General features: G+C 32.7%; 1 protein-coding gene across 2 annotated transcripts in view; it reads right to left on the bottom strand.

The window, feature by feature from the left end:
- Positions 1–27,275, bottom strand: part of LRBA (LPS responsive beige-like anchor protein) — a 760,266-nt gene that overhangs the window by 299,397 nt on the left and 433,594 nt on the right. For both annotated transcript variants that reach the window (XM_036887834.2, XM_057493634.1), the window contains one exon: positions 5,774–5,898. In XM_036887834.2, the coding sequence (XP_036743729.2) occupies positions 5,774–5,898 (125 nt within the window). The remainder of the gene's footprint in view (positions 1–5,773; positions 5,899–27,275) is intronic.

A 27,275-nucleotide genomic window follows, 5' to 3' on the forward strand; every position in this document is an offset into this window, starting at 1 on the left:
GTTGGTCACTGAAAAATACAAAAGAAATCACCATCTTCTAAATTTTCTTATAAATTAAGTTACAATAAACTAACAATTACCACTCAGATTTTAGTACCAAATCAGTATGTTACATTCTCATTTCCTAGATTTACAATTTCATCTTCGAAGCACAATTAATAATGCTGATGTTAAATAACACTGTGTGCTAGGGAGTGTTCAAAGCACTTTACATATTTAATCACTTAATTCTCATAAACCTTCAGCTAAAGTCTCCTTTTCAGATGAGTGAACAGGCTCAGAGAGGCTCATAACTTGCCCAAGGCAACACAGGAAGTGAGAAGTATAGAGTCGGGATTAAAATCCAGGCACTGTGGCATCAGAATCTGGGCTCTTAACCACTACTAAAAATATGAATGTATATGTAATTTACCAATTAGTTTACTAATTTTTAAGTTTCTCATAGTGTAAAGAATAAAAAAATGCATTTCCAAACTTAAAAGTTTGATGAGCATATACCAAACACATAAACAACTAAATTCAACACCTTGCTCATTACTTTATTTATTGCTTTACATGTCCTGAAGTAAACCAAGCTTATCTGAAAAAATCCCTTTACTCTGCAAATATGTACAAAAAATGAGGGTAGCCAGTGGCAATATGTAACAATTTAAACTCAGTAAATAAATTCACATTCATGTTAATTCATATTCACATAAATGACCACTAAATATTTGGTATTCCTTCTAACTGGAATTTAAGACTTTTTAAAGTATGTTCTCATCCATGCTGATACATATTAAAACACAGTAACTTTGGAATTAAATAAAATGTTATGAAAAAACTTTAAAGTACTATAGGTCTACTGTATGCATACAAACACCCACTTTAATTTATTTATTTACTTATTTTTACAAGCTCAGATTCTGGAATTGTTCAACCTCAACTGAAAAACCTCTTGTCATGGAAAATATGCAGCTCACTGATATTTAGAATGGTTTTCCTGTAATTAACTTCCCCTGGAGGATTTTAACTTAGCAGCAGTAAAATTACCAACAGTACTCTAATACACACCACATGGGCTGGTGTTCAATTCTCAGTAGTCTAATAGATTTCTGTTAAAAAAAATTTTTTTTTCTAAATCAGAAAAAATTGTCCCAAACATAAAATAAAAGATAATTATGTTTATATGTAATGGAAAAACTATATTTTTAACTTTCATTTGCCTTATATTCAATCAACCATTAAAACAAGTGTCAACTATTTTTGCTATTTTCTGTAAGTATATTACACTAATATAAAAGTTTAATTGGATGAAGTCAGAACATTCTTTTGGCTCAATTTTAAAGCCTGATTCAGATCTTTCCTGGCTAATAAAATTATTAGCAAACGTGATAACTGCTTAAATTTTTCATATCACTACTAACAGATTGCCTTTACCTAATCTTATATTTTATTCTGGTTTAATATTTACCCTAAAACTGCAACTGTTACATAAAATTGGAGAAATCTATCAAAATGCTTTCTTTGAAACACGAGGGATCAGAGAGAAGCTGGTCCTCAAAACGTAAAGTTCAAGGTCTTCAGAGTTAGTTAGTCCTGGGCATAAGTTGCTTTTATCTATAAGACAAAGGCTAGGTAAGTAAAAATTAAAACAGAAAAGAACACGGAAAACTATTCCACCTCTGGTATATAAATCCTTTTAAAAGTTCACACTGGGCCAGTGAATTGGAGTAATCAATAGTCCATATTATACTAAAAGAAGTTTATACATTAAGAATTAGCCACTTAATGTTAAAAAAAAATTACTACTTGAATGACAAAGTAACCTCAAATGTACATAAACTAAATATAGGTATCCACTTAGAGTGATGTGAAGTATACCCCAGAACTGTTTATTCTGAAAGAATAGCTTACAAACTATCATCCTAAACTAATTCCACTTTACATGCAATTTCCAGAGTTCCAAGTCAAGAAAAATCTACTCTAGAAACATGAGAGAAACAATAAGGCTGTTTAGGAGAACAAGCCAAGTTCATCTCCTAGTGATCATGGGTTCCCTGCAAGTGTTAGACAGAGAACCTAGCATATGTTGATCCTAAAAAGTAAGCAACAGTATGTGACATTATTGAAGTTATGAGAGAATCATATGATTTAGGATCTTTACCTATCATCACTAGAAAACTAGGTGAGTTATGTGTATCATTCCATATGATTACAAAATATTTCTCAAACTATCTTAAGTCCTTCTCATATATTTCTATTAGCATGCACATTCTCTACAAAATAAAAATGTCTCAAATTCAATTGGGTCCTACTGCTAAACTGTTTCAGTATTTGAATTAAAACCAATCTTTCCATCATTTAAAACACTTTTAAGTGGCTTTAATTCAACTATAAAATTCCAGTTACATTTAGCAATCAATTTCAGAAGACAGCACAGCACAGTAATAAGAAAATCTGACTAATCATCAGTTAATATGGGCTTTAGTCCTGTATCTACCAAAAATTTTGTTGGTCTTTTGTGTCCTCAATTTCCTTATCTGTAAAGAATAAAGTTAGATAAATACTAGACTTTAGCCTTAGGTTCTTTCCAAATCTAAAATGCTCTGATAATAAATAACTGACAAACTGGGCTCTGTGCATTAGAAGAATGTTATGAATCATTACAACTGATTTCTAATAAATTTGAGAACTAGAAAATAAAAGTAAATGCCCTCAAGAATCAAAGATCTACCTCTGCTAATTTCCATAAACAATATCTAACCATAAAAGGAAGTATTAATTTTAGTTTAAAAATATGACTCAGTTTCTGCAAAGTTAAAAAAATCTCCCATTACAAAATGACTTTTATAAATAACCACTTTGGAGGGTCTCTCTTTGAAAAATTACCTAAAGGCCTTTTCTCCAAGCAAGTTAATGTGAACTTGGGAAGGGCAATTAAATTGTCAGAATTAAAAAATTTGTTTTTAACTAGAAGGTAGCCAGAAGTAGAGTCATGGGGGCTAGTATTGATCGCCTGAACAGAGAACATCACTCTTCAGGTATTTACTCTGCCACCTTTACACCAGAGGCTTTCCTTCAAATCAAATCAATCTATAGAAAAGATAGCTCTTACTACTAAAATACATAACTAATCTCCAATGGCATTTCTACTTGGATGTCTTCCTTTGATAATGATAATATAGTTCATGATGCTTTAAGATTCTGCATTTTCAAAATTGTCCTGTCTCCTTAGATAAAGCAATTATAAATAAAAGTGAGAAGTCATGAAAGAGTATAAAACTGACATACTATCCTCAGTAATATCTATTTAAAATATTCAAATTCAACACTGACATAATCCATGCTAATTCTATAACTTAAACTTTTTGATCATATTAACAATTTTGCATACTTGATTTTTAATATATTTCTTTTCATTAGCTTCCTTAAGTTAGGATAAGAAAGCAAAGAGTTCCATAATTAATACAAAATTAAAACAATGTCAACTATATTTTGTTTAATAAAATATTTTAAAATTGAGCTCTTTGCTTACATAATGTATTAGCTTAAATTATGCTCACATCAGACAACACCACAGCACAACTGATGTTCTGCGTTCCAAAACTAATATTTCTTTATTAGTTAAAATATAAAATATATAGACAAACTATGATTAATAAGACCTTGTATCTTCTTTAAAAAAATATTAAATATGTTATGTCTCCTTATGGAAGGAACACTGAAGCATTTCCCACACATTTGGTTAGTTTTAAAAACATGTACATTTCAGACTTAAATTTTTGTTTTCAATCTTTCAGAGTGTTTTAAATATTAATATTGTAAGATTAGTATAAAATATTACCAAACAGGATAGAATTATATAAAACTTTACTTCTCTCTCTCAAAGCATAATAAAACATAGGTAACTAATCAATATTATATCAACCTTTCAATTACTATTTAGAGTAATTAGAATGAAATCTGCTTCTATACAGGATTAAAAAACATCTTAAATGACAAGCATTGCTAATAAATATCTTTTTATAATCAGACTTTTAGCATTTAAAAAGTTGATCTAATATTATTTTAGAAAAGTAAAGCTCAACAATAAAATTATTTTCATTACGAAGAATCCTATAATTCCCTAAACTGGTTAAATGTATTACTTCTGATAAAAATGGATTTAAATTAGCTCTATATTGAATCTATACAAAAAATTTTTAATTCAGCTACTGATATTTCTCTGAGGATAAAGGATTAAGAGTTTGCCTTATGTGCAGTTTTAGAAAACAAGTCCCCCCCACCCACAAATAAAAAGGAAAAGTTACCACAAAAACATTTTTGTCATTCATAGACTTTACAACCCATGACTCAATGTTAAATGACAATTAAGAAGACAGAAAAATACTTGTTAAATTTTAAATGCACATGGTAAAATCTGTTTGACTGAAACGGAGAAAACTGCAAAAGGCTGAGTTTTTTTCAATGTAAGAGTCATTAACCAAAAACAAAAACAAAAAAGGAAAGGAAAAGAAAAATATACATATAACTCTGAAATCTATGCACCACATAAAAAGCACATGAACCTTAAAAAGCAGAAGTGGCCTAATTAATTCTACATCTTATATATCCTTCTCCACCTCCGGGAGTTGAAGATGTAGGGCCCTGAGACTATTACTGCTCTTAGATCACTTTGTTATTGACTATTCTCTGTATGATCATTTATTTTAAAGGACTGATGTCACATTTGGTGTTATATCTGATGACATATTGTGGACATTTTCTTCCAGAAATGGCTCTTTAAGGCTGAGTGCAAGAGGTTAAGCTGCCTGACTGAGGCCAAACCTAAGATCACAGACTTTTAATCTCCATTCTTAATATTTCTATCGAATCTAATTTAACATTTATTTTGTGTACTACATACTATTTAACCAAAAGCTGCTTCATGTTAAACTAGTATCTTGAAAAAGGGAAACTAAAACTATTTTTCAACTTACTAAAAAATAACCAATTTTGAAAATTAAAATAATTTTAATGTGGAGAGGGCATTTTCCCTTTAATCAATATTTCTTAGCTTTCAAAGATTATAAAAACTTAAGTGAACCCTATTGCCAGAGAGAGTATATTATCAAATCCAAACGGCCTTTTCAGTTTTGTCAATTTGATCATCAGGCTTCTACCTAAACTGAATCATAGTGATATGCATTATATCAAAAAAGGCAAATGTTTTGTTAAGCTCTCATAACAAGATGATGCAGAACAGGAACATATGAAAATAATGTCTATTCTCTTTTTCCAAGAGCCATTTATCACAACCATCTACAAATCAAGGCTCAGAAAGTATCTAGGCACTTGGACATTTATGACCATCTCTCCTACTTCATAATCTCATGCTAAAATACCATGGTTGAGGGAAAATCATATATACACAATAGAACCTAGAAACCTATTTGGTTTGTAAATGCTGTCTTTCTGATATTCATGGATTTAAGGCAGGCGTCCTGGATTAATTTACTCAAATGCTGAACGTGTCACTTTAAAGGAGAAATATTTTATCCTCCTACTTTGAAACAAAGGGTTTATGTTAAGGAAGTTTTGCATGTGTAACATAATGAATAAATACACTTGATGCCACAATTTAACAGGACCCTACACTAACTATAAAAAATTTAACTTCTCTTTCTAGGGTGAATACCTATGAAATGTGGTACTGGACCATTTTACACTGCTTGTAATAATGAAGTTATGCTCTTCATTGCCGAGCACTGTACCTGCTGCTCAATTGGCAAGGAGTGGTTTATACACTGACCATGTTCCACGGCTGTTTTTAGTGTCGCTTCAGGATGTGTCGATCCTAGAGGGTTACGCACAAATCGTCGCCGGCGCCGCAAGTCATCTTCCCAGTAGTCAAGGCGCCAGAACTCACGAGGACGACTACAATGAAACAGAGAAGCCACATATGTTAGCAATTATCAAACAGCGTGGTAGCACGGAATTTCTGCATAAAGCTCTCCTTGTTTGCTCTGCCCTTTTTTTTTCCCTCCCCTTCCTCTTAATTCTCCCTCCACCTCACACTTCCCTTTCTGCAATCTTTAACTTAGGTATGTCCTTGAAAATAACAATATCACCTTCCAGTCTAAGGAACTCCTTTCCTTTTGCTTGGAAGGTGAAATGAGCACTAAATACATCATTTTGAAATGAATTGCTGACAGTGTGATCAGTTTCCCCACACTCCAGTGGCATGTGCTCTGATTTCAGCCTCATTTCAGCCTCAGCAGGGCACCTTTCTCTGTGGCTGCATTTATAAACCAGAATAGGGAAAAGGCTATTATAAATATGGTATAGCATTACCTATATTAATCAAAGTCTGTCCCCCTCCATTTTTCTTCCTAATTTGTGCCTTTTTGCACAAGGTCAGTAAATCATACCATGAATTCTTGGTCCAGAAAGTGTTAACTTTAATGAATATCTCAGTTACATGGTTATGTATGTGATAATAAAATATTACTCTGTTTAGATGTGCAGGAATTTAATTAAAATAATCTCTTAAAATATTCATTACATTTAGCCCCTGAGGCTTAGAACAACACAAGAAAATGCATTTCTTTTCCATTTACTGTTTTTAAATAAACCATTCCTATAGAGTGAAATAGCAATCTATTTTCAAGCAAATCAGATTGGATTTCTGTTTTATGTAGTATGTTTTTATATTTAATTAAAAGCTACATGCTATATAATGTGCAATAATTGCTATATCAAATGTATACTTTTGGAAATGTATTTTTTAAAGGGTTCACTCAATTCAAGTTCTACTATATTTTTGTAATTATGTCGATCTTTTATATGGCAATATATAAACGTCAACTTTCTCTCCTATTAACTAATCATGATCTTGAATGCTAGAAAACATTTTACAAGGAAAATACCAGTATGAAGTTTTTTCAGTTACAATAAGAAAAAAAAATTCTGTAGAATATATTTACACACTAGGGATACACAGCATGAAAACTCTAAGTTTCAACAATGAAATAAAAAATTCATTAACAAAACTTCTGCAAGGAATGACTAATACAAAACAAAATCTCACTTGTAGTTCATGAGCTAATAAAATTGTACCTGTCAGCTTTGACAAATTAGTAGTCTTGACCAATTGACAGTCCCAAAATACCCACTTAAAAGTTACTCTTATTTTGATGTTTTAAAGATGCTACCTTTAAAATGTCAGTATTTATAAATAAGTGCTTTATTGATTAAAAATTATATCAGATTAATAAAAGTACAGGCAACAAGCATTACTTAAAAGAGAATATTTTTTTTAAATAATAGGCATCTAATCTTCTTTCCTAAGAATGCTGGAGAGACAATGAGAAAGAACATCAAAGATTTCCTTTGTTTATTTTGCTCATGCATAAAGAGGAGAGATAATGTAATCAAATGACAACAAAAAAGTGTAAGAACTGCAGTCCTGAAAAAATAAAAATTAAAAGCTCTTTTATTTGTGTTATTTTGCTGCCTACATTTTAAATGAAAACTACTATTATTATGTTTAAAAACAAGTAACACCTATAGAGTAATACACAAGAAGCAAAAGACAACAGTTGTTTGAACTCAGTTAATAAAATAAAATTCTCCTTGGGTGTAAGGGGAAAAGACAGTACACAGATGGCTACGAGTATGGCTTTGATAGTCATGGAGCTTGGATAGGCACTTCATCATTCTGCCTACCTACATTTATCTGTTAAAATTATTATCAAATATCAGCCAGGATGCAGTCGTGAATCACAGGCTGCTCCTCGTCTTCAGGGGAATGATACAATGAGGGTCTATTCATCAGTGCAGCAATCGGCACAAGTAATTAGTTCCCTAGACTGAGATCTCCTGCAAAGCATGTTTCAGTCAGCACCACAAACATATGACGATGTAAAGCAAATGAAAGCTGCTAAAATTTGTTAACCTTTTCTGCCATCAATCCTTCTGATATTCTATGCTTCAGTATTATGCAAAGGTAGTAAATTATTAATTTGTCATTCATCCATCCTTCTGAATTGAGTCAAATGATGTAATTCTTCTTAATAGCAATTAAAATTTTAAGATGTTAAGCTGCTATTATAAAATTATTACTAAACTAGGTAACAATAGATTCTAGTATAATGCACAAGAGTGAAGTCAAATCTAATGGCTATTGAAGCATGTGTGCAATAATTTGTCAAACAGCAAAAAAACCAGAGGAATTATAAAATCATTCACAGATTATCAAGTAACTCAAAGACAGTATCTATCAGAACAGTAACCAAAATTAGGAAGAAACAGAACTGTGATAATTCATTTTTTGCTCTTAGACACTAACAAAAAATAATCACAATGGTGACATTTGGGTGAAACAAAAGCACCAATAAATCAGGAACTGAAAATTTATTCACATAGTAGAAAATTTTTAAGTTAAGTTTCGCTTACCCAAACTATATACTCCTGTCTTCAAATGTAAACTTTCTACCAATAATTTTAAAAATACTTAGACATAATCCAAATAGAACAAAGAACTTTATACCTCAGCATGATAATCTTTACAATATCCGAAAGCTATATCCAAGACTATCTTAATACTAGTGGACCTCCTGTTACAATAATAAAATAATTAAAATAATCTGAAGACAAAGCAAAAATCACTTATTTCAGATCACATATCTAGAATGGATTAAAAATCACCACGGAGACCAACAATTTCAATATATTTTGAGAGTCTGTCCAAACAATGCACTGCTCCAGGTGATACAGGATACAAACATTCAAGGAACTTACTCATAATGGGGTAGCTATTAGCATCACTTAAAAAATAGCATTTATCATCCAATTTCTGATGGTGAGAGTAGTACATATTCTTCAAAAAAAAGTCGTATTTTTTTTTTCAGAAGAGGGTAATCACTAGCATGTTTAAAGTCATTCACACAGGAATAGACCTGTGCCCCAAACTCCCTCCAATGTTTTTTATCCCTCCAACCACGCTCTTCCAACAATGTACACTTCCCTGTATAAAGCTCTATCAGCAAAAAAAGGATACACACTTTGTCATTTTACAACAGTGCTGGAAAAGGGAATGTGTGAGTTTCAATCACAACCTACTGTAAGTTTTGATCATTCCCATGAAGATTTCACTCTCATTGAAGGAATATTGCCACACCCTCCCCAAAACCCTCTACCAGGGGAAAGAGGATAAGAAATTGGCAAATTTGGCATATTTATCCAATACTACTCTTACAAGGTTATTAAATAACTAAATAAGTTATTGTACACTTTTGGAGTTATCACCATGGTATGGCTAGAAAACTTAAAAAGACTCCAAAAATTCAGAAACAGGCTGTTGGCCAAATACAAGCATGAATAAGATGTCACTTATTCTGAGACATTAGAAATATATTATGTAGATCACTATATACCTATATACTTCTATATATCCATATCTATCCAAAAAAATATTAATACTATATGATACCACATTCACAAACTTCATCTATAGCTGTTTCCACTAATAATTGAAACTAAGACCCCAAAACATATTCAAATTAAGGATGTGATCCTAGGCTCTGTAAGATCTGGAAATAAAGCCTTCTTTATAAAAGCTGTTGTAGTTAGGTCCCCTATTAGTATGCAACCTCCAACTACTAAAATCTTTGACTAATAAGAATACACATGTCTTTGAAAAGTTGCAGATGACACTGAAATGTTCTAGCTTTTCTTTCTAATGATATCTCTCTCATACTTTGCCCTAATTACAAAGTCTGAGATTAAAATTACAATTAGGTATAATTGTCTTTCAGTAATTCCAAGCATAAGTCATAAGTCATCTAATTATCTTCTTTTTAAAAAACGCTCACATTTATGTATTTGTATGCCCATACCTTTAACATACCACTACAGTCTATAAAAAAATTACATAAAACAATGCCATTTTAATATACAGAATGTGATTTTCTGCTCTACAACAGGATTGTTGAAATATATCTGAGAAAGAAATATAATTTAAGCATAAATAGAGAAGCTATTTATTCCCTTTCCAAGGCACACTGTGGTTAGTGATTTGATCAGGTAAAAACAAATGAATAAAAATGAGCCAGATGAGTATCAGTTGGAAAAGCTGGAAGTATTAAAACAGAGAATCAACAACTAAGGTAAGATACACTACCTTCCTGTAATAGTTGAATGGCTCAACTACAAATAATCTGTTTCTCACATGTAAATTACAAGACTTTTTAAAGTGCAGTTTCTCTTGGAGAAACTGTCAAGCCAATTTAGCTGATTAACAATGGGTGTATAGGTTAATACTGAAATAGCAACCTGAAATATTTTCTAGTAACAATGACAGACTCTTAAGCTTGAGCCAGCTGTGAGGACACAAAAGATTATTCAGATATTGTCCCTGACTTCATGGAGAAGACAGGTGTGAAAATAACTAATAAGAAATAAAAAAGAAATTGTGATAAAGCAGAGTTCTACTAAATGGCTATTAAACTGCACAACTCCAAGAGGCACTGTACACATCAAAATTTGTGTAAATGTCACTCCTGGAGTTGTGCAATGCTTTCCTTTGCACTGCTATATGAACACCTTATGAGAATAATAGGGTGCTATGAGGGCACCCTCTGTTTTCCTCTCCCTATAATGCTCAGACTCCTTCCTTTCTCTCCCAGAGATAAATCTAATCTTAGGATAGGGAACAGAACAAGGCCCTTCAGACATTATCTGTAGCAGTCAGACAGTATTTCCCTGCTGTAGGAAAGGGGTTCAGACCAAGAATAGGTAAGACTGTCAAAAAAACAAGGAAAATTCAATATGAGGAATAAAATAATCAAGCACAAAAGAAAAACATTAACACTTATTTCACTGGAGTCATTAAATTTATATTATCTTATTAAGGCAAATTATGTTCTTGATATTTTTCTATTAAGGTAGAACAATGTTAATTACTGAAATCCATGGCAGCTATATAACTACTCCAATTATTCTATAACCTAACTGTATTGATACATTATTCAAATTAGTCAGATATATGCATGTCTGTCATCTCACTGGTTTTAGTATCATTTTAATATAACTTAGATCTACATCAGTGAAAAAATGCTAGTTTTAAAAAGAAAAACTGTCACACTGCAATTATATTAGAAAAATGTCCCATTTTCCATCTTACCCACTTTCTTCTGACAATACCTGATAAATCTTGATGACCTTAACAGAAGTCAGTAATAAATTCTAGCTAGAGAAAAGTTCTAAACCCTAGAAAATCTTAATGCTCTGTATTTTGTTCTTACATTTTTATATTACCTGTGTTTCTAACCCTTCTATCTGAATAACTTCTATTTCCATATTTTTAGATTAAAAATTCATACTAGATATTAGCTATAACATAAATAAATAGTAACCTCTAAAAAGAAGTAAACATTTTCAGTGCACTGTCAGCTAGAAGATAAAAATGCTTAAGCCCTAGAAGGGTTTCACTTTCTGCATAAATCTTGGTGAAATAATGTTCAGGTACTATGGGGTATCATACAATATAAAAGAATGCTTTATCTCACAAACTGAAATCTACCATGCCTTCATGCAGACAGATAGAAAGAATATTAACTAAAACCTCTGTTTACCAAGTACCAACTATAAATCAAATGCAGGTGATCTATGCACTGTGCTATCTTAATGAAAAGGAAAAAAAAACCTTCAATTGTATAGATGCTGGCAGAGGAGACATCTTCTAACACAGAATTCTACCTTTGTTGAGGCTGAACCTAAGGATTTTATATTACATTGAGTCACTAGAGCATCATATATATTATTTAATCATGCAAAATTATATTTTATATAGTTATGAATTTCTGCATGGTACTCTTTAGTGTTTTCTCTATTAGCTTTTAGAGATATCTAGACACTCATCTTCAATTAGTTACTTCAGATATTTTACAAAAATATAATTTTGTAACAAAGTAAATTATTTGAAATTGATCTCAAGCTTTCTTGATGAAAAAACTCATCATTATGAGTAAGCCAAGTTATGAGAAAATCAAAATTTACCATTAACTGTATTACAAATTAAAACCCTAACAAAAGACAACTGAATAAAAATTAAAATAAATGTCAAATACTGGAAGCCCTAAAACTCACCTTAGTCACACTGTTTAGACAAATCTAACAGATTTTCCCCAAAACAATCTAACTAAAAACAATTCCCCAAACATTTGTTGAGTGTCAACTATGTACCATATTTTGACACATGTGTGTGAATTATGCTGGGCTCAGACTAGAATTTCTTTTATGTTATAATCAATATAAGGAAAATATTAAATATCAAAAACAGTACAACTTTAAAACAGCTTTTATTGCATTAGGCCCCTCTGTGCTATACATCATGCTGTTTTAGACACATTACCACCAAGCCTCACAACAACCCTTCCATGATTACTGTTATTTTCATTTTAAAGATCAAGAAACTAAGTCTTACCCATCAGCAGTAAATATGAAGAATCTATGGACTTCAAAGTCAATGAGTTCTCACATGACATTTCCTCAAGAAACTCATTGGGTGCTATTATAGCTATGATCAAAGTACTAATTAAGCCTGCCTGGGAGGACTGAGGATTTCATTAAGGTTTCAATGAGGATCTAATTTTTAAGTTCCATGAGGACAAGGGTTTGTGTCTATCTAATTCACTGACCAAGCACAGTAACAGGAACAAAGCAGGCACTTAGAAAGTAATCAAAGAATGAACAATATGACTTTTTAAAAGAAAAGTTAAATAATAAACTGAAGTCTATTGGGAAAAATGGAAAAGGCATTACAAGCAGAAGAAATAGCATGAACAAAAGGTGTGGAGACATAAAAAAGTAATTTTCTCTAAGGAAGTTTGGGCAAAAAAAGGTTATTTCAAGGCAGCCTCAGAGTGGCAAAACCTAAGGAAGGTTTTGAACCAGATTTCAGAAAGTTACATGTTATAGTCAACAGAGTGACAACCAAGCTTTCTCAACACAGGATTAATATGATCAGCCTTACGTGCTACATGGCAGAATATAAAAGAAGGTAGTGGGGATGGAGCCTGGAGACTAACTTTCAAGAGCCATATTTGAAGTGGAATGGTTAAAATTTGGTGAGACATGGAAGGTGAGGAAAATGGAGACAATGAGAACAAAACTATGGTTTGTGACAAAGGGGCAGTGAGGGGATAAAGATGCTATTTAATTGAAATTATGCAAGTTAAGTAGGTATAATCATGGATACCCAAATATTGAAATTATGCAAGTTAAGTAGGTATAATCATGGATACCCAAAAAAGGTCTAGGCAAGTATGTCTAGTAAGTAAAAACTATATCCTGTGAACTCACAGAGCAGCCTGGGCTAGAGAGGAAGAACTAGGAGTCAGGGGATTTAGATATTCACCTAACAAAGCTTTACTGAGTGTTTATTATAAGCTAGGTTTTGTACTAGACCCAGAGAAAACTATATTGAAAGGACAAGAGATAAAGTGGAAATGAACTCTGGGAAATTCTAATATTCAAAAAATTGCATAAGAGGAAAGGCTCAGTGAAATAATTAGACAAGGAAGTAACTGCCATTTATAAACAGTAAGATAATAGGAGAACTGGAATAGAATGGTGCCAAAAAATAAACAAAGAGCAAAGACTCTTCAAAGCAGTGAGTGGGAGGAAATATTTAATTATGCATAAAAATGTCCAGAAAGATGAAGAATGAAGAAAAGCTTTTGTTTATATTTTTATGTTTTAAACAGTTTTATGATATGTAATTTACATACTATAAAGTTCTTCTGTTTAAAATGTACAACTCAATGGGTTCTTAGTATATTTACAGAGTTTTACAACCATCACCATAATAATTTTTGAATATGTTTACTTCCCCCAAAAGAAATCTCACAGCCCACCCATTATCAGTCATTCCCCATTCTCCGTTCCTTGGGAATGGACATGTAGAGAATTTCACAGATATAGGACAGAAAGGAGGTATAGGTATTTACTTTGGTGTGGAACTTAAGTTTGGACCAATTTTAAAAGAAGTCAAATTGTAAGTAATTGATAAAAAGCATTTTTATTAGTACTGGCACTTTTGGAGAGCCTAAGGATATGAGTATGTTTTTTTTTTTAATATTTCCATTTCTAAGATACCAAAGAACAGAGTCTTATTTATCATTTAAGAGAGACTCTCTTTAAAATCAAATTTATAATTAGTTCATAAGATACATAATAGCTTGAGTTTTAGAATAATTTATATTAAAAATCACTGGTCTTTATAATTTCTGGTTGATACAAAAATACTTTGGCTTCATTCTCTTAAAAGTATTGAAAATGAATCACCTTAGCTTACTTACCATATACTAAAATCTATCATCTCTACATAAATCACTTACCTTCTTTGGGCCTCCAGTGCCTTACATAAAATAACGTAACTTAATTCAGCTTACCTCACAGGGCTGTTATAAGGAATAAAATGAAATGGGAGTATATGAAATTACTTCAACAACAATAAAATGCTATGTAAATATAAGGTTTTAATTTCAATTAATAATGGATTTAAGTGTTTGGATACTTCCAAACGCCATTTACTTTGATAAATCATGTGCTTAAAGTAGTATCACCAATGACTTCAAACAAAAAGCCTGATTAAAATGCCCTCTAACAGCTCCTGGCAATGATTAACTCCCAGCCCCTGGCAGCTACGACACAACCATGAAGAAGACAGACTGGGGAAAACTTTACACACCCAAGGATATGAAACTGAAAGAACTTCAGAAAAATGGAGCCAAAGACCTGCCCCCAGCCTTTACACACCTGCACTTATTATGAAAGATAATATACTTTTTCACAGTTTAATCAGGTGAAGACTTACACTTCAGTTAGAGCCAGATTTTGTACTACCTGCCTTTGAAACCATCTAACAGAAAGATTACTGGTGATACCATCAGCAACTTGATTACAGTTGTGAAAGTAAAATTAGACAGTAATGAACTCATGTTTTAGTGGAGAGCAGTTAAATTGACTTCCTTTTAAAAGTTTTTGACAATCAAAGTAATTAGGGAAATAGGGTGGTAGTTTAAAGAGGGTAAAGAGCAGACCTAAGTAAATAGAGAAGTCAAAATTCAAAGAAACAGAAGAGACTGAAGATAGTACGGTGAAGCAGAGCAGGAGCAGGACTTTAGGGACAAGGAGAGGTGTGATCTTATGAAAAGACAGTGTGAACACCTTGCAAGCAGAGTCACCTCCTTCTCTGTGGCAAGATGGAAGGGTGGCAGGTTTGAATTTTAACAAATGAGTTTAGGGTTGAAGAGAAGAAAAACTGAGGGCCTGATTTTGGCTTCATTATTAACGGATGCTGTACCAAATAACAGGTTTTTGACTGAAGAATAGAATAGAGGAATAAATTTAGATGAGTGGCCTTGAGGAATATGAAAGAAAGCTGACTAAAGGAAAGTTTAAGGATCACTAAATAGTTATGAAGGTCTAGCTGAGATTGGAAACCATTCATCTAGAATGTCACCAATCTGTGCAATGTGATCCCATCCCTACCCCCAGCTACGCCCAGCAACTTAAGAACAAGAGTGAAAAGAGCAACTGGCTAAATTCACTGGAGATTTGGATGGCAGGCCAAGTCAGGAAGGTTAATGAAAATGTGAGAATACCTGGGATGGGTAGGAATGATAAGCCCATGATCTTTCTGGGTCTCAATAAAGTAAATAATTAAATATAGGCTTTATTAGACACTGATTCATTGGGAAAACAACTCTACCTCCTTTGCAAGTCACTTATATTGAGGATAACTTGGTTTCCCAATGAATTAATCAATGTATCTGTTTAATCAGTGTATCTATTCTTTCTATTTAATGCTGTTTGAGCTTCCAATTCATATTAAAACATGCCTAAAATGAAAGCTTCTACTGTATTTGAAGACTGTCCAAACTATAGGATCACTGCATTAATAAGCAAAGGGCTGGCTAATGTATGTGGAGAATGATCTGAAGCCTTACAAAGACAAGACCTCCCTCTTTTGAGAAATACATTATCTTATGCTCTTGGAAAATCAATGGGAACTAAAATGATTGCCCATATGTATCAGACACTCCACTATTTCACATGTGATCTCTCATTTAATTCTCAAAACCCTATAAATTAGGAATATAATTTCAATTCAACAGGTGAAGAACTGAGGCTCACAAATAATTTAGCTACAAAGAAACAGAGTTAGATCTCAAATCTATTACTTTCTATTACCAAAAGACTTTGGCACATTAGTATGTTCATTATCACAGTTTATTATATTGGTTTGAGTTCAAACATCTCTTCTATAAAATGACACATCTGAATGGTAACAAACATTTTTAATAAATTACATGAAAAACTATTAGCACATATTCTAATAAAGAAAAATTACAAAACACATCATTTTTACAGCATTATCACCACCCAAAATTGAAATAGCAAGACTAGATTGGGGGTGGGGAGAAGGGAGTATAATGATCTGTTGCTTTTTCAACATTTAAGTAAAACTATGGTAACTACCAAGTACTGCATACTGCAGGTCAGCATTTGTAACCAAAATGCCTGGAAGCTATTAATATTCCCTGAATGTTTCTATTAGAGCCCATTATTTGCCCCAGTGTAGAAATTACATAGTTTATAAACATATACAGAAAGTAGTCACATAGCCAAGAACCACTGCTTTGGCATTTGGGACCTCCACTTCTCTCAAGCTCAGGCTCTGTATCACATTTCTGTTATTCTTGTTCTTAAGACTAAGTTACAGAGAGAGAAGAAAAAAACAAAGAAATATCAGCCTCCATAGTACAACATTTTCAATAGACAATTTAAAGGCTTAAATGCAGCAGCACCTTGGATAATCCAACACTTCCTGCCTTTCACCGAGAACTCTCAGGAAAATACTGGTGAAAGTAAATAACTGACATAAAAGAAAAAAGTATATACTGTACTTTGCAAGCTAGATAAAGTAACAAAAAGTATGTGCTCCTTATCCACAGGGGAGAACAGGCTTATTAGGTTACACTTACTAGGTTTTTATGACAGTTGGAAGCCAGTTCTTTCAATAGTTGCTGTCATCTCCTAGAAACTTTCTAGTACTTTCAATTTTGAAGCAATTATTCACATTCTGAAGTGATTTATTTTCCTCTCTTTACTCATTTCATTTTTTCTGGCATTCAGTTTTTCTGCTTTGGTTTAATTATATTCTTTCACAAATTTTTTTGAGTGCCTGTTACTAATCAGAAAGTACTGGTTAAGGTGCTATAGGTGATACTAAAATGAGAAAATATAGTCTCTAATTGCAAGGTATTTATAATCTAGTAAGTGAGATTTAAAAAAGCAAACAATTATATGACATAAGATCCATGCCATAAGAAAAGTAAAAATCCAGAGCTTCGGAAACTCAAAAAAAGGAGTAAGTGATCACACATGTTTAAAGAAATCAGGAAATGCTTTAAGGAACAAGAGATTTTTCAGAAAGATTCTTATGAAGGGATCAAGTTTCAACTGATACAAAGGAAGAAGATGACATTGTAGACTTTTCAGAGAGCATAAGCAAACCTATAGAGGTCAGAAAAATTGGAAGCAGTCTTATCTGGTTGGTCTTACTAGGAAATGATGTCTAAAAGAATGGCTGGGGCATGGCCACATCATAAAAGATTAGGGAGGATAAACTAATGAGCTAATATTTCACTCATTCTCTCACTTTTTCATTAAATCAAGGAACACTGACTGAGCATTCACCGTTTACAAGGACCCATGCCAGGCAGCTGGGATTCACAGTCATTCAATGATAAAGACATTCATCATCCTCAGGAGACACAAAATCCAGTGGAAGAAAGACATACAAAGAGACAACTATAATATATGCAAACTATTCCTCGGGAACAGTGTAGGACATTATCCAAAGTAACATACACCTTCCTTGAAGGCAGTAACACATATACTGAGTCACAGAGTTAAATAACAGATGTTAACCAGGAAAATAAGAAAAGGAAAATAATTCTTTCTGAGGGGAATAGCATTAGCAAAGCCAAACAAATAAGGCATAATTGAGCATACTCTGAAGTTAAGGGTTTCCAGAATTTTTAGAGTATAAGGCAGAAATGACCAGAGAAGAGGCTACAGAACTAGGCAGGGGCCAGATCATGGAGAATCAGCTGAGAAGTCTGCTCCTGTTTAAAAACTTGTTATTTTTTTCAGGCCTGACTAGACAACTGTAAAGGCTTGACCTGCCAGGCATCATGGAGAAAAGCTGCCTTACAACACAAATCAGACTTGGTGTAAAACCAGTGCACTGCTGTCTCTGAAGGGAGTTGCAGTTAAGGACTCAGAGTACCACAGAGGAAAACAGAACATGAAAGAGTAAGAGAAAATACCAGGGAGGGAGTAGGGGACATGTTTATATCTGAAATAAGATGATTAGGGAAGGAGTCTATGAGAAGTAACATTTGAGTAAAGGCCTGAAGGAGATGAAATCACCAATGATGCACATGTCTTGGAAGAGAATTTCAGGCACAGACAACAGTAAATCCAAACACCCTGAGGCAAACGTGGTGAAACCATGCACAGCAAGGGGGCCATTTTGGATGAATGAAGAGTTACAGGATAAGTAGAGATCGAACAGTTACTAAGAGGATTAAGGAGAACATTACAGTATTTTAAACAGAGAAGTAATAATCTGCCATGTTTTAATGTGATCCTTCTGGCTGCTGCAAGAGCCTACATATGGGTGGGAAGATGACACTAGAAGTGGAAGTCCAGCTTATAGACTTTTGCAATAATCCAGAAGATGACGATGTCTGGGAATAAGTGGCAACAGTGGAAGTGGTGAAAAGTCAGTGAATTCTGGATATATTTTGAAGGTTGAGCCAAAAGGACTTGCTGATGGATCACATGGGAATCAGAAGGGAGGAGGCAATGATATTATAAGGATTTTGATCTAAGAAACTCTTAGAACTGACATTAACAAAGCTATAACAGAATGTGAGAAGAACAGGTTTGATAAAGAAGGTCAGATCTTTGGTTTTGAACATGTTGTGTTTGAGGTGACTATGAGAAATCTGTGGCAGAAAAGGACTAGCTATTTACAAAAACAATTTTCCTCTTCTACCTAGATGTACATCTAAACCACATTACCCAATCTCCTTTGCAGTTAAATGTGGCCGTAAGACTGCGCTTTATCCAGCGAAATGTGAAAAGTGATCCAAGCCACTCCTAAACATGGCATATAAAACTTCTATACAAAATTGTCCATGCTCCTTCCACTGGCTTGGTGCAGATGAACATGGCAATATTGGAAGTCAAGAACTAAAGATAATCGAGCTATGATATAATAAATCAGATATCAGAAACATCATTTTGCACTTTCTATGAAAAAGAAAGTTCTGTTATGGTTAGTCACTGAATAGGCTCCTAGGATTTACCTATTAAAGCTTAATATCCACAAGCAATACATCTAAAAAGAGATATTGAAGACACAGTGAATATGTGAGTATGGAGTTCAAAGGAAAGAACTTGACAGGATATATAATGTGGGAGTCATCAATAAGTCACGTTTATATAATAAAGGTGTGGTCTGGTTGAGACCTTAAAGGAAGTGAGTAGAGACAAAGAAGAAGAGAAAAGGAGTACACCAGAGACTAAAGCCTGAGTAACCTCAGTAACAATGAAGTAGAAAAGATCAGGAGAAACCAGCAAGGAATTTTGAGAAGTGACCACTGGTAGGAGGAAAATCAGAAGAATGTGATGCCCAAATGGAAAAGTATTTCAAGGAAGAGGCATATCAAAGGTATCAGCAAGTCAAGGAAGATGAAGATTGAGAATTAACTATCAATTTAGCAATATGGACCTAACTGGTGACCTTGAAAAGAATAATTTCAGTGGAATGGTGAGATAAAACTGAGTGAAGTAAGTTGAGAAGACAAACTCAGCAACTAGAGAAACAAATCTTTCAAAGTTCTTCAAGCATAGTAAGGGAACCACTTATATTCTACACTGGACATCGTACATTACAAACACTTGGGGGGAAAACACCATAAATGCAAATAGTCCTACCAAATGACAACAGTATAAATGCCATAGAGTTTTATAATATAAAAAGATTCTATTAGGCCTGGACACATGATAGTGTACCCTTGGTTTGGGTAAACTTAATTGGAAAAGACAAAAGGTCACAGTCACAAAGGCTCATACACATCTAAAGGTTTATTAAGGTTTAACTCATTAATTTGCAGAGGCAAGGATTTTAGTGCATTGTGCCAGCAAGCTTATAAAGTAGGGCTTAAACTTCAAATATTGATAATGAAGTATATCGATATTTAATTTTAAATAGGAAAAGAAAGACTAGGAGATAATCATCTTTCAAAATTAATTAATGGGAGCTAAAACAGCTCTAATTTAGCAACATTACTATCTATATTAATTTCAGTAACTAAGATAGGAACTATCTCAAAAAAGAAATCCACAAAGAATCAAGTTTTAATAATAAAATACTTAATCATATATAATTACACTATTAATATGGATTGAGAAGTAAGGCAATAAATGGAAGAAAAACATAATTATGCACATACAGAGTAACACAAAGCACTACCAAATCAGACAACTTGATGTCTGTGTCCGAGCTTTCATACATTCTAACTGGGGTATAGGGTAGTCATATAGGCTACACATCCATTTTGTTCTAAAAGTTCTTTGCAATAGCCACTAAAACTTACCTCTTAACCACATTAAAATGCAAGGCTGAGAGCTTCTCCACTGAGAATTTATATTCTTTCCTTTATACCCACATAATCAGCTTTTGCAAACTACTTTAGCTAAAAGTCAACTTTTCATTATCCTACTTCATTCATTAGATATATGTGTTGGTCTAGGAATATAGCATGGGGAAAAAAAAGAAGCAAACTTTCTCCTGACATTTCCACCCTTTTCTGTCTCAATGACCACCTGTCATTGAGATCTTGCCACAGAAGAAGTCATATTTTAGTCAATGAGGATTATGCAACCTAGCAAAACACATAAATGAAAGTAGAAGTGTTCCAAAGAGTTCAAGAGATTAACCCAATACTGTTTACACTAGGAAACAGGAAAACTAAATTGTTTGAATTGTGGCTCTTCACTTCAATTCCTAATATTTTAGAAAAAGACTAATTTAGAAAAAAGAAAGTTAAAAGCTATAAACCTCTAAGTTTAAAATTAATCTGTATGAAAGAAATGTGTTGTATTATCTCAAGAACAGATAATCTTTTCAGTCCTTTCTTTTTAAATAGCAATAAGCTATTTGCTGATTAAGCAATATGCTGATTCAGCTTCTTTTGTTATGTCCTACTCAACTTTTTAGTTTTGCTGCAAATACAAAGTAACTTCTTAGTCTGCTGTAACATTTTCTTTGGTCGCAGAAGTGTTAAAAATACTGTTTATTCCCATTATGTAGTAAATTCACAGGAAAAATGGTATATATCCCTAACCAGCAGTTTAAATCAAAAGACAGTTAAATATCTACTTAAAACCCACCAAAATCAATGAAATAAACATATTAGAAATTAATACCAAAAATAACTCATATGTTTTCAGCTCCTGGAAATATAAATGCAACTGTACTTAAAAAAAATATGCATTACATTTTAAAAGAGAAAGCATTATTTCTAAATTTTATGAGGTTATTATCAACATGATTAAAAAGAAAAAAATCAGAGAGAGGTAGATGTTTTTTAAACCCTCATGGTTTCATTTTGCACTTCTCATATCAGGATGAAGTCTTAAAAGTAATTTAAAAGCAAAATGAAAGTATTTTACTCAGCAGATAGAGTCCATATGTTCTTCAGTTTGAAAATCCATTGGGAAAAAGACTTGAGTTTCTAAAAACTGTACTTTGACAATTGGAAGCTGATGTGGCTTTTTCTTTTCTCTCCATGAAGATCTGAATCATTCTCAGGGGGAATGAAATAGATCTTTATCAAGTATAGCAAAGCTTAACACCTGTTTAACTCCAAATTACTTAGAAATAATTTAGAGTTTCTTCAGATTCTCAAAATGAGGGTTTATAATATACACTTATTCCTAAGTGTAAGATATTTCCATGCTTATTAGCGCAAGAAGTCATATCTGTGTATTTGGGAATGTTTATATTTCAAATTCTATACATTTTAACTGTCAATGAGTCTATTACTTACTGCTATACATATGAAAACTTAGTTTTACTATTCATATTTTTAAGACTATAATAGCAGGTTGTATTTAACTAATTGTACATGTGCAAAACCATTAGCCTTAAGGGCAGGGTCTATTTTTTTTCCATTTTGTATGAATCCTCAGCTTCTAATGCAATGGCTAGCATCTAGTATACAATTTTAAAAGCACACCAAAAAGATTAAATAAATATGTAATTTCTTTTTACTAATCATTCTTTTCTAGATCTAAACTAAAATTAAAATATTCAAAGCTAAAATGACTTTGTTCTCAAAATAAAGGTAGAAAGGTTAACACTTCCATGACCAAAAAAAAATTTTTAAAGAAGCCTCAACTTTATACAATATAGCATATATTGGATAACTTATACTATACTACCAATGCACACAATTCCTATTTAATCCAATTTAACTAAAATAATCTACTGCATAACTATTTATGTTATGTAAAAGGTGATTTACTAAAAGATATACTGACATATTTTTAAATACATTAAAAACAGGTTTTCATTAATGTATCAAAGAATTACATCAGACTTAAAGTAACTAAGATATTATATACATTTTTAAAAACATTTGTTTTGCTTTCTTTGGTTAAGTAAAAATAGCTCAAATATGTTTTGGCTCCTTCTCAACTTCTTTCCCTACTCTGGGGAAAAATATAATGGAATAAAGGATAAAGAAGGCAAAGGTTTTTTTTGTTTGTTTTTTGTTTTAAGAAAAACAACTCATAGTAAAAGAAGTTGAGAATACATTGCAAGAAATGAAAATTACTGCCGTAAGTGATCTCCAAACATCTGCTTTGAAAGATACTACTTAATGGTGATTCAAATGCTCTTCTTATACCTAATCTCTTCTATCATTAGAAGTTAATTTTTTTAATCTTTTGAAGTTCTCTTCGAAAAACTGGGCTTTCTAGTTACTTCTTCTTTATTCCTAAATACATTTTGTATATTCTAGTCTGTGTTTACATGTTAAAAAAAAAAAAGCTTAATTATGTCACTATGTAATAGGACTGTAAAAGCAAGATGTGTGAAAAACAATACCAGATGAGGAGAAAGAGTATCCAGATGCTGTTGTCTGACTTCGTAATTAATTAGCTGTTGGACCCTGACCAAACCCATTTAACCTATTTTGGCCTCAGTCTCCTCTTCTTAAAAGTATAGAGTTGAATTTAATAATCTGTAAGTCTCCACCACCTTCAAAATGCTATTATTTTTGTTATTCTACTTTAAAGAAAATTCCAGTCATTGAGTAATCCATACACCTCTTTATATGTATTTTCACAATCTTACTACTTCCAGTTCCTCAGAAATCTCAAATAATATTGTTTAAGGGCAAGGGAATTTGTGGAATTAATTCTTTTAACTTCTTTATTATCATATATTTATTTGTCTTGGGAGTAGGGAGGACAGAAAGCAGTAAAATGCATCTATTTGTGCAGTTGTTAAGTCTTAGCTTTTATTGAGGGAAATGCTGTACCCTTTTGACCAATGTAAACGAGGTCTGGCATAGATGGAAACACCCCTAATAGAAACCACGCACATTTGGGTGGATTCTTATTCTCCTAGTCACCTATGACTGTAGGCCACACTATGAATGAAGAAATATGGATAAATTACACTTTGGAAATCATACTGGGAAAGACATCACAGCATGCTATTATTCACTATGTTGAATGCCATGGGCTAGAAGGACACTGAAGTTGAAGGAAGAGGTAACAAGTTCAAGAAATTCAATACCTAGTTTTATAACGCACTGGTCATTGTTTTGAATACTATAGTTAACAATATGGGCCTCAGATAGTATACTTAGCACATGGAAATAAGTATATAATCAATAAAGCAGAAATTATGAGGAATTCCTTAAAGACAGAAAGCTGATAGGTTCAAAGCTGATAGAATCAAATCCCAGACAAATACAGACTACTCTGAGGAAGAAACTGGCAGAGCTGAAGTCTAAAGGCAACAAATTCAAGCAATGGGTAGAAAGTGGGCACCTAAGACAATCTTTAGGAAGATTTCACCGATCCACTCCCCCTACTTCTTCTATGCAGTAGGTAGAATTGTCCACTCTTGGATAAAGGGGTATGGATGCTTGGGCCAGCAAAAGGGTAGATCCCAACCAAGTTAGACACTAATGATCAGAAAGAGCAGGAAGCTCCTGCAGGGAGCTCAATTACCAACAAACCCTATGTGGCAGCATGTTTTACTCTTGCAAGACTACGGGAAGGCATTTTGGCAGTATTTAGTGACACTTCTGTTGTGCATATATTTTGAATTAGCAATTGCATTTCTAGATATGTATCCACAGAAATACTCAGACATATTCACAAAGATGAATCTTCCAGGATGGCAGAATTCTAGAATAAGGAAATTTTTAGAAACACAGTTAATATTCCCCAATAGAGTAAACTCAAATTAAGCTATAGACTTTTCATACTATTAAATATTGTTTACCTGTTCAAATGAATGAGGTAGATAATATGTAGAATAGCATGGAATACAAATAAAAAGGGTAAATAGCTAAATAATGCCTACAACATGTTCTCAATTATATTTTTTAAACTTACATGTGTTTATAAGTGCAGGAGAAGAAACCAGTAGACTATATTATATACCAAACTATTCACCTCCTCAACACTGAAAGGAAAGCAGGACTCATGTGTAGGTACTGGTAGTGAAGGGGACTTTCACATAATGATAGAATACAACAAGCTTTTCTATATATCCTACGTAATTTAAAAAGATAACAAAGTTTGCCAATTTGAATCTTTTTACTTTTTAAATTTATTTTTAATTGAAGGATAGTGGACATACAATATTATATTAGTTTCAGAGGTACCATATAGTGTTTGACATTTATATATATTACAAAATATCTGCCATAAGTGAGTTACCATCCATCATCATACAAAGCTATTACCATATTACTGACTACATTCACTAAGCTACACTCTTCATTCTTATGATTAAATTTATAACTGGAATTGTGTTCTTCTTAATCCCCTTTACCTATTCCAATCATCTTCTTACACCCCTCTCTGATAACCACCTGTACTTACTAGTCTGCTTCTGTATTGTTTTGTTTTTTCATTTTTTTTTAGAGTCCAAATATAAGTGAAATCATATGATATTTGTCTTTCTTTGTCTGACTTATTTCACTCAACATAATACCCTCTAGATCCAAACACATTGTCACATATGGGAAGATTTCGTTATTTTTCGTGGATGAGTAACATTCAATTGTATAGACATACACATCTTCCTTATCCATTCATCTATCAGTGGATGCTTGGGTTGCTTTCATATCTTGGCTATTGTAAATAATGCTGCAAAAAACACAGGGATCCATATATCTTTTTGAATCAGGGTTTTTGTTTTCTTCAGGTAAATATCCAGAAATATCCAAGAGAATTGCATGATACTTTTTAAAAAATTTTCTGAGGAACCTTCACACTTCTGTAATGGCTGCACCAATTTACATTCCCACCAACACAAGGCATGAGGGTGCCTTTTTCTCCACATCCTCACCAACACTATCATTTCTTGTTTTTTTTATACTAGACATTCTGACACATGTGAGGTGATAAATCATTATGGTTTTGATTTGCATTTCCCTAGTTATTAGTGATGCTGAACATCTTTTCATGTATCTGTTAGCCATCACTGAGTCTCCTTTGGAAAAATATCTACTCAGGTCCTCTGCCCATTTCACAACTGGATTATTTATATTTTTGATGTTGAGTTGTTGGAGTTCTTTATATATTTTGGATATTAAACCCTGACCATTTCATTTTCTTCATGGTTTCCTTTGATGTCAAAAGCTTTATAGTTTGATGTAGTCCCCAATTGTTTATTTTTTTATTGTTCATTTACCTTGCCTGAGGAGACAAATCCATAAAAATATTGCTAAGGTACATGTACAAAAGTTTACTGCCTATGTTTTGTTCAAGGTATTTTAAGGTTTTAGGTCTTACATTTAGGTTTTCAATCCATTTTTAGTTTTTTTTCTGTAAGGTGTAAGAAAGTGGTCTAGTTTCATTTTTTTGCATGTAGCTGTCCAGTTTTCCCAACCCCAGTTATTGAAGACTGTCTTTTTCCCATTATATATTCCTGCCTTCTTTGTCATAAATTAACTGACCATATATACATGGGTTTCTTTCTGGGCTCTCTCTCCTGATCTATTGATCAGTGTGTCTACTTTTGTACCAAACGTTCCTTTTTGGTTACTACAGCTTTGTAGTATAATTTGCACTCAAAGATTTTGATACATCCAGCTTTGTTCTTTTTTCTCAAGGATTGCTATGGCTATTCAGGGCCTTTTGTGTTTTCATTGAAATTTTAGGATTATTCTAATTCTGTGAAAAATACTATTGGTATTTTGATAAGGATTACATTTAGTCTGTATATTGCTTTAGGTAGTATGGACATTTCAACAGTATTAATTCTTCCACTCCATGAGCATGCTGTACCTTTCCATTTATTTGTGCTATCTTCAATTTCTTTCATCAGTGTCTTATACAGGATTCAGAGAACAGGTCTTTCACCTCTTTGGTTAAATTTACTCCTAGGTATTTTATTATTTTTGATGCAATTGTAAATGGCATTGTTTTCTTCTCTTTCTGTTAGTTCATTAACAGTGCATAGAAATGCACCTGATTTGTTTATTAATTTTGTATCCTGCAACTATACTGAATTATTAGCTCTAACAGTTCTTCTGTGAAATCTTCAGAATTTTTCTGTATATAGTATGTCATCTGCAAATAGTGACATTTTACTTCTTCCTTACCAATTTAAATGCCTTTTCTTTCTTTTTCTTTTCTGATGCTGTGGCTAAGACTTCCAGTACCATATTGAATAAAAGTGGAAAGAATGGACATCTTTGTCTTGTTCCTGATCTTAGAAGAAAAGCTTTCAACTTTTCACAATCAAGTATGATGTGAGCTGTGGTTTTCTCAAATATGGCCTTTATTATGTTTAGGTATGTTCCCTCTATACCCACTTTGTTAAGAGAGTTTTTATCATGAATGGATGTTGAATTTTGCCAAATGCCTTTTCAGCATCTACTGGGATGCCCATATGATTTATTTCATTCATT

Source organism: Manis pentadactyla, chromosome 1 (genome assembly GCF_030020395.1).
Source record: "Manis pentadactyla isolate mManPen7 chromosome 1, mManPen7.hap1, whole genome shotgun sequence".
In the NCBI taxonomy this organism is placed as follows: Eukaryota; Metazoa; Chordata; class Mammalia; order Pholidota; family Manidae; genus Manis; species Manis pentadactyla.